This window comes from Fulmarus glacialis, unplaced genomic scaffold (genome assembly GCF_000690835.1).
Source record: "Fulmarus glacialis isolate BGI_N327 unplaced genomic scaffold, ASM69083v1 scaffold21708, whole genome shotgun sequence".
NCBI lineage: Eukaryota > Metazoa > Chordata > Aves > Procellariiformes > Procellariidae > Fulmarus > Fulmarus glacialis.
The window spans coordinates 1975-18835 of record NW_009230411.1 but is presented as its reverse complement, the minus strand read 5'-3'; the positions used below and the strand labels follow the sequence as shown (position 1 = coordinate 18835).

The 16861-nt window shown below is 39.3% G+C and overlaps 1 protein-coding gene across 1 annotated transcript; it reads left to right on the top strand.

The window, feature by feature from the left end:
* Positions 1 to 793: 793 nt before the first annotated feature.
* Positions 794 to 15693, top strand: CFI (complement factor I). Its single transcript, XM_009584218.1, has 12 exons — positions 794 to 853; positions 2456 to 2774; positions 4068 to 4212; positions 5686 to 5864; positions 6878 to 6988; positions 8376 to 8492; positions 9655 to 9693; positions 10191 to 10294; positions 10924 to 11039; positions 11791 to 12065; positions 13183 to 13284; positions 15259 to 15693. The coding sequence occupies exons 1-12, from the start codon at positions 794 to 796 to the stop codon at positions 15474 to 15476; spliced, it is 1785 nt and encodes a 594-aa protein (XP_009582513.1). The 3' UTR covers positions 15477 to 15693.
* Positions 15694 to 16861: the final 1168 nt, after the last annotated feature.

Here is a 16861-nt window from a genome sequence, read left to right as displayed (position 1 = left end):
TGACGGACACGGGTCTGCAGCCGGGGCCAGAGCCCCGGTTCTGGTCCGAGGGCACGGGTGCGGTACTCTCAGCCCCAAACACCGGCGCGAGTGTGCGCTTACTAGCCCTACTGAGACGAGCGAGCGAGCGCCTGTCCCCTGCCCGAGCGCGGGGGAGCAGCTCTGCCGCCGCCCTGCGGACTGCACGCTCGTTTGGGGAGGGGGTGCTTTGGTTCTGCTGCCCTTAATTAAAGTGTTCTGAAACCGACTTTCAGAAGAGTACATCAAGCATTTGTCAAATACTTGAAAATTCTCTATACAAATTGTGTAACGTGAGCTTGTAATCCAGCTGAGTATATTACGGACTTTACATGGATGTGAGTGTTTCTCTCTCTCCCCCCATATATATGAAGACATCTGTATCTCTTGTATAAAAACACGTTTATCTTTTGCAATAATCTGGCACAGATGAATGCCTACAATCAGGAGAACCGGCGTGATGATTCGCTCAGTCTCCTCTGGCAAAAGAAAGGAAATGTGTATCCTTAATAAGTGGTTCCTTTTAATCATTTACTTTAAGGGCTTTTCTTTTGTTATCTCGTCTTGCACTTACAGTAAAACCAGTTAAATTGAGGTGGGATCCTTTTGGAGAGATCAGATTTATCAGTTAATAGTTGAGGCTCCTGTACTTTATTTCTAAACACACTTTAAAATATTTTACTAATGGTTAAAAATTAAACACAAATCTAACAACTGACATTCAAAAGAATCCCAGCCACAGGAATTTGTCTACAAAGAGATACAAAATTTCGTCATGCGAGCGGTCCCTGTTTTCTTGGTTTTCTTGTCTCTCTTTTGTTTATGTGGATCAGAGGTAAGAATTTATTTTATTGTGGTAGTAGTACTTTATTTTTAAAAAACAGTTAAAAAGCAGTTTATTGTTATAAAAGCAAAACTAGTTGATGTTTTTAAGTTTCCTTTCATAGTATTTGTGTTTCATACATTTGTTTTAGTCCAGCCTGAACGTTTGAAGCTTGCTATTTCTCCTTCATGTATTGATTTTATCTGGGGTTTATGCTAACAGGCCTCTGGAAAAGATTTTAATCATGATCCTATCCTAAACCCAATTTGCAAAAATGGTTGACCACAGAAAGGTGCTGCAATTTTCCCTGCCCCCCTTTTTTGAGAAGTGAGATTGCAGTCTTCTAACGTATGGTATATTGTACTGCCTGAAGGTTTGCTGCGGAATCTCTTCTGGTGTAAGAGTCCCAGCAAGACCATCTGGGCTGAGCATTCAGCATGCCCCGAGTCTTTCAGAGAAACCCTTAGATAAAAATCAGCACCTTTTGTTCCTATTCAGGAGAAGAGCCTAGTACAACATGGAAGTTATGCCAAGCCGGATCTGGCTCACAGTTTGGATTCTACTGACCTGAGAACAGCAGGAAGAATTTAGTAAGATTATACAACCGTTAAAAAGCGTTTTGTTGGATTAAATTCTGCCCCAACAACATCCCCACTGACTTTACTATGGCCAGGATTTCTTCACAAGAACTTTAAACTTCAGCTCTATTGATTCAGTTGACACAGTCAAAGCTGATAAATCACATTTGAGGACTAACTTTCCTCTCCCATTTTTATGCAAAGTCCATCCACGTATATTTTTCATGTTTCAACATTCTTCCTACCCATAGATCTTAGTAAGCAAAAGCGCTCAGCCAGCAACGAAGTCACCAGAGAGCTGCACAAATGCAGGTGCAGAGTCACTCACCTAGAGGCAGTTGGACAGAGGGTCAGAATCTGTACTTGCAGTCCAGCGATGACCAGCAACCACACTGCTGTGCAAATCCACTGCTGTGCAAGATACAGAAAAAGAGCTGATAAGGAAGGGCACTTCATTTGCAAATTCCTTTTAAGTTACTTTTTACTTCAGCAGTCACACGGTGAAAGAAGTCATTAATTTTAGATTTCTTTATTTGCTTCTAAGTAGTTCACAAATATTTAGAGGTGATATTTAAACCCAAAGCCAACCAAGCCAATAAAAAAGTCTCAGAAAAAAACAAATTGCTATTTTTTTTATTTTTCTGGTGTTTAAGTCCTCTTATGTTTTGATTTGCTTACAGTCCCATTGCTGTGGACCATTATAAACCATTGGCTTAAAAAATGTTTATAATCTGCTGTGCACTTCAGCTGATGTTTGAAAAGTAAAGAGTATAAAGTTTGTGGGAGACCAGTAAGAGTGAAGATCACATCAGGTGAATGATCCAAAAAGAAGAGAGAAGTTTCAGAAAAACTGAGAAAGATGAGGTGGCCAAAGACAAGGGAATAAACACTATAAGTGATATTTAGCACCTCTGTGCTCCCAAGATAGGAAAAGGCATATGAATGAACACTTTGTTGAGGTCAGTAAAGGGATCTGCAGAACTCTTGGTGCAGTTCCTAGTCTTACTCCCTTTTTTTATTATTTTGTGCCTTGCAGAATGCAGCACCTAATGCTGAAGAAAACCAGTTTCAGCAGGTTGAGCCTGCCCAGCCAGCTGAGCAAGACACATACCTCATAGGAGAATGCTTAAGCAACCAATACACACACAAGTCCTGTGAGAAAGTTTTTTGTCACCCATGGGAACGTTGTGTGGAGGGAAAATGCCTTTGTAAGCTTCCCTACCAGTGCCCAAAGAATGGCTCTTCAGTTTGTTCTACCAATGGAAAGTACTTCCATACTTACTGTCAGCTGAAGAGCTATGAGTGTCAACATCCCCAAGCAAAGTTTCTGCACAAGGGAAAATGCATGTCTGAAGGTACTAACACCTCCTTTTCCAAAATGTATGTCAGTCATTTGTCGCTAAGGATATGCTTACTATTTACAGCTCAGAAAGTCTGTTCATTTCCTTGCACTAGTAAGAACATGAAACAGAAAATGAGAAGTCATTGAAAATGGGCAGCATCTGTTGATTTTCATAAAATAAAGTGATTGACAAGCCCAGGTCATTCTACTGCTGGTAGGTTGCTCAAATCATCAGGTAGAAAGGGAAGAAATAGACACAGGAAAGAGCTCTAAGGTTTCCAAGCAGGGTATTGACTATGGCGGGAGGCAGAGCGGGAGAGGGCCGGCTGAGAACATTAGCAGAGAGGGTATCTTTTGGAGAGGGACAGACCTCACAGGAGCAACAGTCCAAGGAATGGAGTCAAGCTGTTGAAGTGTGTGTGGGAGTGCATGGGGAGAAGGTAAGCCATGTTCACCTCAACCATCTTCATGCTGTGGATTTCATCGAAACAGAAAGCTATTGCCCTGCAAACCAGTGACAGTTTGTGCACTGACAAGCAGCTTTTCAGGCTGCACCAAGCTGCTTTGTCAGCTCAACCTCCATCTAAGTGCAGGGAGAAATCGTTCCTGCTAAGTAGGCGGGCGGCCTCTTTTAGCAGTAGCAGTTGCTGTTCTTACCGGTCCTCCAGCCCCACCTCCACTGAATGCAGCAGGAACAGCAAACCGGGCCCAGGGCTCTCCAGCCCAGTCTCTGTCCCAGTACCATCCCTCCCTTTCCCCACAGAAGCAGCAGCTCAGCCCACTGCCCTCAGGGGGGGCGAATTGAAATTCAGTTCTGCCTGTTCCGCTGAGGAGGATGGGAGATCCTCTGTGTGTTCCTGGTGCGCTCTATACGGCTTCGCTAAGTTAAGCTGAGGACCTTAGCTCCACTGTAAACAGCAGAAGTTTTGCTACACGGGTAATAGAAGCAGGATCTGGCCATCTCACTTGAAGTGTTACTGGTTGGTTATCAGAAGTCCTCTAATGAAAGTCACTATACTAAGATGCAACCTTTCCTCAGTAGGCCTCCAGGTACTCTTACGTGGTAGGAACCATTACCCTCATTTGTCCTGAAACTGGTATATTTTGAAAAAGTGGCAAGCTCAAAGCCACAAAGTCAATCCTCAGAAAAATCAGGAATAATACCTGAAGCTTCTGATTCCCAATCTACTGTTCTTTCCATATGAGCTTTGGCTGTCAATACAAAATTAGCCCTGATTTGTTTCTGTGCTGTCTTTCCACTAGATACATCTATATAATATGATTTTATTTGGGGAATTTTTTTTAGAAACATTTTCAATCTCTGTGGGCCATGGAGATTCAAGTTTGCTTCGAGTAAAACCCATGAATCAAAAGAACGACATGTTTGTATGTGATAGCGAGTGGACTATGAATGAAGCAAACGTGGCTTGCAAGCACCTTGGCTTTGAATCGTAAGTTTGGGGAATTTATCTCTGGATAACTGCAAGGGATCTGAAAAAGCAGCAATGCTTACGTAAGTGTCAGTCACAGCCAGCCAACAGTTAAGACAGACAACTCATGAACAATGTATTGGCTACAATATTCTTAAAAATAAAGCTTCTTAAATTGACACCTGAGAGTGAAAGCCAAAACATAGATTTCTGTGTTCTATTACAGATTACAATTGTACAAACCGTAATTGTTTTACTTTTAAAATAAAGCTGAAGACCAATGCAGAGGTTTTGTCTCAGGTCTGTGTAAGGGAAAGTGCATAGATGGACCATCCCCAAGTAGCTCTGAGCAATAACCTAGATGCAGAGAAAAGTTTCTTATGCTAGCTGACAACAGAGTACAGCTCCATTTTGCCACTTGCACTAGCCAGGCTAACAAGAACCAGAACACGTTTATTTTCTTCACCCCTTCCTCCTGCTGCCATTGATTGCTTTGGCCCCAGGGATGGCTGAAGCCACACAGAGCTTGTTCTTTTTCCTGCGACCACAACGATGACCTGAGTTGCACATTCAGCTCCTCATAAAGAGTTGACTCTATATCCTGTACATAATAATTTTATATATATGCAACTAATTTGACTTAGTCAGGTAGGGCTGCCTCCCCAGCCCTACCTGAAGACTAAAAATGCTATAGCAGTGCCCTAAATAGTCCCCTCTAGATGAGAATCATAGAATCATAGAATCATAGAATCATAGAATCATTAAGGTTGGAAAAGACCTCTAAGATCATCAAGTCCAACCGTTAACCCAACACCACCATATTGACAAGGTCATGCTTCTCATGACCTCCATGAGAAGCAAATATTTTCTAGTCCTGATCAGTATCTCTTTAGATAGCAGAGAAGGGTTTGTCCTAGGACAGAGCATTCAGCCCTGGAGTCCCATTGTAAGCCTCTCTAGTTACTTATTTACTTGATCCATATTTCTTTAAGGTAGAGGACACATACACTGTTAGGAGGACACGGCTCAGGTAAAACCAAAGGAGATTTATTAATCCCAGCCTTGCAGTGGCCTGAGCTTCCTCAATATGCATTGGTTTTGATGACATCAAGGACACTTGACCTCATGCAGGATGGTTTGCAAATTATGGCTCACCTGTGTCCACACAGAGATAGAGATCTGAGCTTACAAGTTTTGCTACATAAGGAGACTTTTCTATCCATCATGATAGACAGTGACTGTCATAGAGCTACATACGGGTTTAGGGACAGTTCTATGCAGCAACCTGCAAAAATTAGCACTTTGTTTTACATTTTCTTCCAAAGCAAACATCTGCTTACCCCTAGACAACTGCATGGGAAGTCTGCTCTTTTTCTTAGCCATGACCAAAATTCTTTAACACTGAGGAAAATCATATAAATTTTAAACAATAAAAGCAGTGGACAATCCGTTGTGTAATGACATAATTTGTTGTTATTATTTGTATCTTCACAGAGGTGCTGAATATTACCAAGCCAATCCCAGCATCACAGAATCTGCCTTACATTCGTTGCACTGTCTGCAAATAACTTGCAGGGGCCTAGAGACAAGTCTTGCTGAATGTCACATAGAGATTAAATTAAGAGATAGTAATGAGGGATTTGTTAGCCTCCAGTGCCATGAAAATCTCAGAGGTTAGTAGGCTTTTTAGTTTTATACCTATCTGGGGTTCTTACATTTTAAGTTTATTTTAAACAATTAGGACCTAGTTTGCTGAACTCTCAGCCACAGCAAACTGCACTGAAACCTTTTGATTTTTTTAAATAATCCTTCTGCAGACTTTAAGACAATTGAGGCAGTCTTGAGTCAAGACAGTCTTGAGTTTATGAGTTTGGAAAATCACTGTCGCTCCTAAAGTATTTTTACAGATATTTCCCAAAAGTAAATATATTTCACCCATGGTTCTGTTTGTTCCCCCACCCCTTCCAAGGGTACCAAGGTGTATTGTATCCCACAAGTCTTGTCTCTCCCAGGTTAACTCGTGAGGAGACAGGTGACAACCTCCTACTCACTGCTTTGTCTACAAGGGAGATCAATTAGGACACTAGTAGTACTGTAGCCAGACAAGCACGACTATAGCAGAACTGTTCGTGTCTTCTGGGGAGTTTCAGGACGCCTCAGTTTCTCACTGATATAAGGGGAATCAAGTCCTTGTTTTGACTTCTAACACCTTTCTATTCTCTGTAGTGGGCTTTCTTTGGTACTGACAAGGATCAGCCTGAGATGCTGCTGGTTAGGAGAGCTATGAATCGTCTCAGGTTTTTTTTATGTCACAAAAGTAGGAGTTCACAGACTCTTGATGACTTCCTTCTAGAGGGAAAACATCCATCATCTTAATCACTTGAACCATTTACAGTGGCTTTGAACCAATCACTTCTGGTTTAGTCCTTGTCTAGAGGAAATGAAGTTCCCTTTTGCCAGGCTACTGCAGGTTGGAGGAGGAAAATAAGTGGTCACATTGAAAGCTTGATGAGAAGACGATTAAAAGAATAAAAAAGATTCCTATTTACATTACTGGGCCCCAGAATGCCTACTGTTGATAGGCCAAACTGCTGATAGAATAAAACGCGCAAGCAGAATATTTCCATGGGCAGTTGTGAACCTATAGACATTTCCACACTAACTTCATTTTCATCATCCTGCACAGCTTGTTCAGATGGTGAGTTTCATTGTGTCAACAAGAAGTGCATTTCTCTGAATAAAACCTGTGATGGAATCAATGACTGTGGAGACCTAAGTGATGAACTGTGCTGTAGAGGTAATAATTTCCTTTCTCAGCTGTTTCAAAATCATTTCAGCAGAAAACCACCCCGAAAAAAATTTTACAGTGATGTAACAGCTAAAGTCTCTTTTCCAATAAGTCAATACATTAAAGAAATCAAACCATCGTTTATGTATACGCAAGTGCAAAAAAAGGAGGCATAATGTAATTTTTTGAAGAAGGCAGATGATCTCTGAGAATCTGGATTTCCTCAGAGGATGAGGAAATACAATGAGTTATTTAGGAGGCTGTTAAACACTGATACACAAAAATGAGCCATGTTAGAATGAAAATGTATTTTTTGTTGAGCAAAATCAATAGTAATTAAACAAAGACACTGTTTTTCCAATTAACTATCTTTAAAACAAAGTAAGATCTCTCTTAAATTTATTACTAATGCAAGATTATCCATAGAACAGCTGTGAACAGTTCCTGTCACATTGCTGGTCCATGAGCAGTCATTCTCTCAGCATCTGCAATTCCAGCTGTAACAATTTTGATTAGAAACAAGGAATGGATCTGAGATGCAGGAGAATACTTTCAGAAGTTGAGTCTCAGGTGCCAAACGGTAATCTGTTACAGATTTATTTATTCAGATTCCACTTGACCAAAATAGTGCTGTTTCAGCTGTATGGGCTGAAAACCATGCTTCCTGGAATCAAAAGAAGTATTTCAACTGAGTTCAGTGGTCTTTGGATCATACTGGGATATCTGTATACTTTTAGAGAACTATCTTATTTTCTTTTAAAGACATATATCCTTAAATAGTAGACTGACATAAGATTATAAAGTAGCTCAAAAAACCCTGCCATAAATTCAAGCACTGCTTTGCTTTTGATAGCATACAAAGTGATCACAAGAATTAAAAGGAAGGGAGTTCTCAGGTTTATAACAACATTTCATATAATCAAGAATTTTAGAGTAAGTAAGTTATTAAATCCATTTAGGCATTTAGCGCATTCAACCAAAAGCCAGCTTGGACTCTGATTTTGGGGGGAAATTTGACCCAAGCATCATAAATTCCTCATTTGAGATGATCAGTACTGCTGGCAAAACTGGAGGTCCTTTGGCTGAGGTTGAGTGTGGGCATGTATTGTGGATGAAACTGGTAGGAGTGATACAAGTCTAGAAGTACGGTACTGAACTGTAACAGAGATCCACATTTTTTAAGTCTTAAAACTTCAAGATTGTAAAATGAGGAGAGCCAAGTATTCATTTTGTTTTAAACTTACAGAGCCTGCTTTTGTGATCTATTTATGAACAGCCATGTCCCCCATAAAATGGGTATTATATTTTGTTTATATTTTAAAAAGCCCTCTAACTATGTGAGGTTGCTGAATCATATGATCCTGTGATTTACATTTGTAATTCTCCTGTGTTACAGAGTGCAGAGGCAACAGTTTCCACTGTCGGTCAAATATCTGTATTCCAAATAAGAATGTCTGTAACAAAGAAATTGACTGCCTCACAGGAGAGGATGAAGCTCAAGTTCTCTGTGCAGGTTTCCTTCTGAAAGATGTTTCTGTTTCTTTCCTTTCATTCTGCTCAATTACAACTAGAGACTACACAATGCATATTATTAAATTATTTAACAGATTAGCAAAACCAAAATGCATGCACGAATTAGTCTTCCCAATGTTATGTTATGCATAGTAGGAAGAAATGGTTATGTACTTTTCCTCCCTTTCCTTCTGGAAAAGAATAGCAAGAAAACTAAAGGAAGGAAGAAACAGATGATGTTTTAGGAGGCTTAAGGCAGATTATGTCTTTTGCTTACGTGGCCATCTATCAAACTGGTATCCCCTATTGTGAACAATGGGCAGTCAGGAATATTTTCCTCAGAGATGAGGAGTTCAACTAGTTTGTCAACATAATAATTCTTCTGTGCTGTTCCCCTCACTGTTGAAAAGATTTTGTTTTGTTTTGAAATTAGAATGTTTTTCCTTGCACTGATAAGAGACAAAGTCTAAAGTCAAAAAGTAAACACTACTGGTAAATGGTAATTGGTAAAGGTAAACTGAACTCTAAGTGTAAACATTACTGTCAGTAACATGAGAACAGACCCAATCCTCAACCTCCATTTAGGAACTGAATTCAATGGGCATTTTGTTTGAATAAAAGCTGACAAACCAGATTCAGGAAGCATTTAATTTACCTCTCATGTTGAATACCCTCCCTTGCCCTGTTAAAGGAGGTACACATCATCATCATCTAAATTGGAGGAAAAAAAAAATCCTATTACCTAATGCTCCTTTGAGCTTTAGAAAATTCCAAAAAGTTGATGGGGCAGGAGGAGGAATTTCTGTTGTTTCCTGGTGGAGAATGGGATATCACTTTAGAGATTAAAAAACAAAAAAAGGCCATTTCTCAGGATTTCTTTGCAGAAGGGCTCCCGAGGCATGTAAAGCAGAGCAGATGTCATGAAGTTATGAATGAGTATCTGCTGGATGTAGGTTATTTACAGGCTGAGGCAGCCTGAGAGTGTCTAGTAGGAAAGGAAACAGCAGGCACCAGGCTGACAGAGTATTGCTGTCCATGTGAAATGGTGTGTCCTTATGCATTTAAAACGTGTACCACGATTTTGGCACACAAACATATATTCAAGTAATAGAGCAAATTTAAATGTTTGCCAATATTTTTAGTATTTTGTTATTCTACTACAGGCAAAGACAAAGGTGCTGAAAGTCACAGTATGGATGAAGGTAAGTGTAACTAACCCTCCAAAACCAACAGCATACCCTCTTATTAGTGGCTTTCTAGGTACCAGCCAGCTGGCCAGGTCCAGAACACTCAGATATTCGGACTTTGCAATTTAGTAATATCCACTCTGGGGCTTACTATTTGTCTCGCTTTCCACTAATTTCAAGAATGCCATAATAATTCATCCTCGCTGAGGACCCACATCTGCATGTTTTGGCAACTGGTGGAGGTAAACTCTCAGCAAACCTAGGGGAACCATTTTAAAATTATTTGCCTGAATGCAAGCAGCAGTGGAAAATGAAGAGAAGTAATGTGATGCTAAGACACAAGCAATTTTCAAAGCAAAAACAGGTGCCAAAATTTTGGGTCTTTGCTTTCTGGCTACTTCAGCTACTGGCATATTCACAGCACTCAAATTTTCAAGATAAAGATAAACCTGTCTCCAAATAGAAAGAATGGATACCCGAATTCTGAGACACATTTTTCCTTTTTGTTAAAGAAAGAAGAATGATAAAGACACTTCTTCCCCAAATACACTGCGGTCTTACAAATCACACATTAATTCGACAGAAAAGAATCGTAGGTGGAGAGACTGCAAGAAAGGTAAAAAAAAACTTACTAGATATGAGTTCATTCAGCATCAATTTAAATGGGCATTATTGTCCTTCTGTTAAAATGTATGGAAATAACAAAATCAACTACAACACTAATTTCATGTTTTGCAGCAGTAGTGGCGTTGCACTGAACGAAAGTGAAGAGAAGCACAATTTATAAAGTAAAATATGGAGTTGCAAAATTGAGCACTACAATACAAATACACATTGAAAATGATTCAGCAAAATACTTAATACTATAGCTAGAAGTAACAGTTCTGACAAAATGGAATTTAAATTTGCACCTTTGAAACAGAATACAGTCAAAAAATGCTATACTCGATCATATCAGGTCAGATTCTACATCTGTTGCTCTGGCTACAAGGGGTTTCATGACAGCTGGAGGGAAGGAGGCATCGCACAAAGTCAGAAGGTTGAACAAAATTCCTGCATTTTAGAATATATATCTTTTATATCAGACAGAGCCCAATTCGCAATTTCTGGATACCAGATTTTTAATTTATACTCAGATATAATCAAGGAGATGAGGTGATTACAAGAAGTGTGTTTCCCTTTCTGCACTAAATATAGGACAATTATTATGTTTTCATCTTATTTGGGTGTTTGTTGTTTGAATAGGGTGAATTCCCTTGGCAAGTGGCAATTAAAGAAACTGGCAGTGAAGGTACAACAGTGTACTGTGGAGGGGTTTATATTGGTGGCTGTTGGGTTCTGACTGCTGCACACTGTGTCAGGTAAAAACAACAAACTGGGAAATTATTTTCTTCTTGCAAGGCAGAAAGATTGATTTGGATATTATTGCCCTTCTTAGCTACCTGTTTGCTAATTCCTATTTGCCTACTGAATAAAACAATTTAAAACACTGACTCACCCACATTAACGATGGGGAAGATTCAGAGAAAAGTAGAGTATTTTGTCAGTGAACAGAAAGATGAAAAAGTAATTATAAGTTTGAAGAGACATGGCATTCTTCAGTCAGATAGTAGGCAGGCAGGAAAGGTTCACCGTACTTTGCCTGAAAAGGAGATACAAGGGACCTCCTCTCTTCCCCATCTCTACCTTGGGGAAGTCCAGGATCTGTTGCCTGAGAATGTCCCTGGGGTCATATATTCCCCAGAACAAGCAAGAGCAAACAGGGAAGATTTGCCAGTCCTAGCATCCCATCCACATCTGCTCACTCTTCTTTCACTTGAAATCAGAGAGGCACAAATGCCTGCTTTCTCTTTGTCACAGCACTAAACACAGTGGCTGGCTTTTAATATTTTTTCTGTATTAGTTGCAGTACTCAGCAGTAAGTGTCATCTGCCTTGCATTTGCTGCACTTCAGAAAAACCTGGACATCAAGTCCAGAAAGAAACTATACGTATATAATATGAATTTTTATTCTGGAGAAACTTTGATAAAATGCAAAAGTTTACAGCTAGTTGAAATGTACAGTGCTGTATTAAGCATCAAAACACATTTTATTTCACTGTTTTTTTCCAGGGCAAATCGAGTTCATCTGTACCGTGTCTGGATTGGACTGTTGGATATAATACTGTACGACAGAGAGACAGATACTTTCAGACTAAAACAAGTGATAATCCATGAAAATTATAATGCGTCAACTTACGAAAATGACATTGCTCTGCTGGAGCTGAGAGGTTTTGGGAAAGGAGAATGCTTCCTGAAATACAGCACACCTGCCTGTATCCCCTGGTCAGAGTATATGTTCAAGACTGGTGACAGATGCAAGGTTTCTGGATGGGGACTAGAGAAAGGTATTTGCTTTAGTGCTTACTACAAGAACATATTATTTGTATCACTCGATTTCTAATTGTGGTGAGCTTTCATTTTGGAAAGGCTGAAGAGTAGTTGTGCACAAAGCATTCAGAAGAGGCTGAGTACAGAAAACGAAGGCTGTGGTTCAGCATTCGGCTATCACTATTGGTTCTCTTTCCTGTACTGCTTCCTCTGCTGTTTCAGCCACTTAGTAAATTGATCTGGAGGATACCCCTGGTTGAAAACTACCCTGACAATAAGAAATGTTCCTTTTGCCAACATAAGATTTTGCCAATCTAAGCTGTGGAGACCTGGTAACGGTATTTAACAAGTGGCCCATAGTCACAGCCCGTCCTCTGTCCCCTGCCCAAGAGGATCTGAGCTGCAGCCAACAGTTACGAAACTTGCCACATCTTGTCTCTGCCATGTTTGAGTTTAGCCCAGAGAAGGTTGCACAGAGACAGGTAAGCCAAATGTAATCATGCTTTCGAAGATTTGGGCAGCATTTTTTTTGTATCACAGTGATTGCAGCCTGGCGTTGGAGGTACCTCATACCGGTTGTGAGGCTTCTCCTGTCCATACTCAATGGCAGTCCATAAAGCAAATGCAAAGTTGGGAATTACTAGAAACGGACAGAGAACAAAACAGAAAATCCCCTTAACCTTGTGAATACATAGTCCACGTGTATCTTCAATATCTGGTCCACTCATCCCAAAAAGACAGAGTAGAATTGGAAAAAAGGTAACAATGATGATCACAGCCACATCTCCATTTCATAGAAAACAATATACCAGTTTCCCAGTGTCTGAAAACCTTGATATGGAAAACACAGAAAAAAAATGAAGACAACAAGGAAAGGGTGAAAATGTCACAAAATGAAAGTACTGTATTTAACACTGCAATAAAACCACTTTGCTTTTATTTTGAAATATATGGCCAATGTACTGCAATTCATATGTGACAAGTGTTAGTGGCAGTATAAGGTATCTGGTTTATAATATTGAAGATTATATTCTGCAGATAAGCAAATATATAACTTTCAATTTATTATATTAAAAGTGTCTAATATGTACTTACCATTTTTTATTTAGAAAAGTTTATTCTTTTCTTTTCTAGGTTATACCAAACAATTTCTCCTCAAGTGGGGCAATGTTAATTTATTTCAGAATTGTTCTGAATTGTATCCAGGACGATTTTTTAAACAAATGGCATGTGCAGGCAAGCATCAGTTTTCTTACTATAGTTTCTCTACCATCACACCCACTGTTTACAAGGTCAGACATACTGGCTGGAAATCTTTTAGACTTGGGAAAGACAACAAACTGATTGCCACAGTATCACCATTAGCAAAATGCTAGCCATTGCAGCCAAGATGCATCCACCATTATATATCTATTTATAAACAGAGTTAAGATGACAGTATGCCAAGTTTCTATGATTATGTGGGCAAATTTCGGCATGCAATTTGAGTTATGTTTTCTAAATACAAAAGCACTTCACAGCACACTGAACTTTCTACCTTTGCTATATTTGATTCTGATTCAGCAACATATTTAAGCAAATACCTGTCTTAGAGCACATTAGTAGTCCCATTGACCAGAATGTGACTATTCATCTGCTTATACATTTGCTACTACCACACTGCATCCCAGGAAAAATACGATTAACTTTTCAAACTAAGATTAATCTGGCCAGGAAACTGGCTGTCACTCCTAGTACTAAAATAAGGATTTTGAATACATATTTTTTGCTTCTCAAGTAACAACAGGTATTGCCAAACACATGGCTAAAAGAGCAATGAGTATTCAACTTACAGGGCAGATGTTCTTTAAATCAAAAAGTAAAGGCAATATTTAAACAAACTACATCACGAGAAAAATAAAAACCAGAAATAAAAGCCAAATCATTTGTGATAAATTCAGCATGACATCTATAAGATACTGGGTTTGTCTACTGTGCAAGTTCCGTAACTTATCTCCTTGATCCTCAATGTATTTCAACTGACCATACTTTACCAGGAGGGAACAAAGATAGTATCAGTGGGACAACATCAGAAAAGGGGTATCTGGGGTTAGCTTCCCCTCCCTGATGCAAATACAAACATTGGAATTAAGGGCTGGTATCCACAGGAGTTAGTTATACAAGCAAATATTAATTAAACTGAGTAAAGGCAATAAAATCCCGTTTTATAGGATTAGTAATTCCAACTCTGAAAAGTTCACAAAACTCTCTTTCGTAATGTAGAGATTCAAGAAAGAGGCTGCATTTTTAAAAACTTGGAGACTCACGCTTAGTATGGGTTCCTTCGTACTAGGCCAATCAACCAAGCAGAAAAGTGTAGTAAGGGTGTTAGAAATTAATGAACTTTTACTGAGTATATAAGACAAAGCATAAATCATATTCTAGCTCTGTAGCAGTGTTTGTTTGTATCACATCCTTCACTCTTAATTCATTTTTTCACGACATCATATTTGCTGAATTGCAAACAAGTAGTTCCGTGAGCACTGAAACTTATAAAGAGCACTGGATCCTACACACTTGCGCTGCAGGGCTGCTATCTGGTGTTGCAAAAGGTCCATGCTGTGACCTTGCAGTGAGGGCACTTGCAGACAGTTGCCCTCCCTCCCATCCCAGCATTCACATGCTCTCCTTCTTGTACCTGCCCACCTATTTTCATAAAGCTGGAAGAGAAAATAATTTTAAGTCCTCTGCCTCTCTGTACAGCTCCGTACAGATGAAACTGGCCAATGAATTACTGGATAGAGAGGACACCAAAGGCAGACATGTAGGCATGCACATATTACGACAGCTTCATTTCCATAGGAATCAGCCTACAAACCGCTTCAGCTTTTTCCTCCCGCTTTTGTTCACTTTTTGTGAGCTACTTCTAATGATATAATAGGCAATATGGCTGAATTCTTCTGTATTGCACAGGATAAAACAAGACTCACATCACTGACATCAAAGCAAATGTGGAGAATTTGGGCCAGCCACAAATGTAAGGAGAGGCCCTGCACTTAAAAAGAAATGAGAAGTAATAGACCGAAGAGGTTAGGAACCTCCTTTACTGGTGACCATTAGGCAAACAGCTGTCAGGAAGCGACACAGACCTGAAAAACCTCCTGAGCTCTGTTTTGTGTGCTAGCTTGTATACGAACTTATTTTTGCTTTTTATTTTCTCTTTTGCTTCAGGTACTTACGATGGCTCCATAGACAGTTGCAAAGGTGATTCAGGAGGACCCTTGGTCTGTTTTGATGCAGAAAATGTGGCATATGTCTGGGGTATTGTGAGTTGGGGTGAGAGTTGCGGGGAGGCTGGTCAGCCCGGCGTGTATACAAAAGTCGCCAGCTATTATAATTGGATTAGCCATCATGTGACAAGGAGTCTCATTTCACGGTATAATATCTGAAGCTCGGAAAATTAAATACTTCCTTCTTATCACCCATGCAAAAATGTCCTTTTTTACAATCAGCAGCCATGTAACTTAGCAACAATTAGTACAAATCTTTAAAGAATATATTTTGAAAATTCTTAACATTCTATGAATACCACAATTTTGCAGATGCCTGTAGGAAGAGAATTTTACAGTCACATGAGTCCGCAGCAGAAGTCTCTAATAAAAGCAGGGAAATTAAAATATTTTTTTCTTGTTGTTACTTTGGTTTCTTTCCACATTGAAAACATTGCATTTCAATTGCTGTTGTTTATTGATTTAAAATGGACAACCATACTGAAAGCAGTGGTTGGAAAATGACTGCATTGGCAACATGTGAACTTCACAGAAAGGACAGCAACCAGAGTACTTTAAAGAACTTCCATCATCTCAGGGTCTAGGTCACTAGAAACCCTCAGGATGCTGCCTTACTTGGCAGTTGATTCTTCCGGCTTACTGCGAAAGTAGACTTCAGACCATCTATTCATTGACAGATTGACTATGATCATGAGATTTGTTGTAATGCAACAATTACCCAAATAATAACTCTGTTTGGTGGTAGTTTTTTCAGCTACAAACTCAGACAATTTTTATCTATCTAATATACCTCATTCGATCATCTAGCTTGGGGCAATTTTTGTAGCTCTAAGTATTATTAATTTAACCACAGCTGGTCACAAACAAGAAAGGAATTTTAAAACTTGAATCTTCAGCTTAAATAAAAAGCATCTCTACTATCTTAAGTTCTCTGTGTATGTGTATATATATATATTTTTATGGTATCCAACAAATTCTTAACATCAAGTAGGGTTTTACCACATGTGTATATATATAAATTTTTATATATATACACACACATATGCACACAATTTATATAACAGTATAAATATATAAAAATAAAAAGTCCATATATTATACATACAGACTTAATTCTACAAAACCAAGTTACAGATCTAAAGTTAAAAATGAATACCCTCAATCATACCCACCCCCCCTCAGATTGTCAAATTAGCACAAGCTTCCTACACAGAATATACAGAAGCATGAAACAGTAATGCCATGAAAGAACATACAGGGCCTGATCCTGCAATGTGCAGTCAGGCGGAGTTTTGCTACTGCTGTAACTGACCCAGAACTGGACAAAGGCAAGAGGCCATCAACAAAACTGGAACGATTAAGCAGAAAATCCTTTTGCTTTCACCAATCCTTGTGAGGAAGTTCTGCCCACATGATAATCAGGAAGCACAGTGCGAAGGACCACTGCGTAAGCTACACATTTTTAGACAGTAATGGTGCCCGCTATAAGAAAACGTCAGTCTATACATAATAGTCTTACATTCAGCAAGAGTTATGCACAGAAA

Coding starts and splice junctions, on each gene's coding strand:
- CFI (XM_009584218.1), top strand. CDS start 794: ATGCGAGCGGTCCCTGTTTTCTTGGTTTTCTTGTCTCTCTTTTGTTTA. Junction 5,865..6,877: donor GTGCCATGAAAATCTCAGAG/GTTAGTAGGCTT, acceptor CATCCTGCACAG/CTTGTTCAGATGGTGAGTTT. Junction 6,989..8,375: donor TGATGAACTGTGCTGTAGAG/GTAATAATTTCC, acceptor CCTGTGTTACAG/AGTGCAGAGGCAACAGTTTC.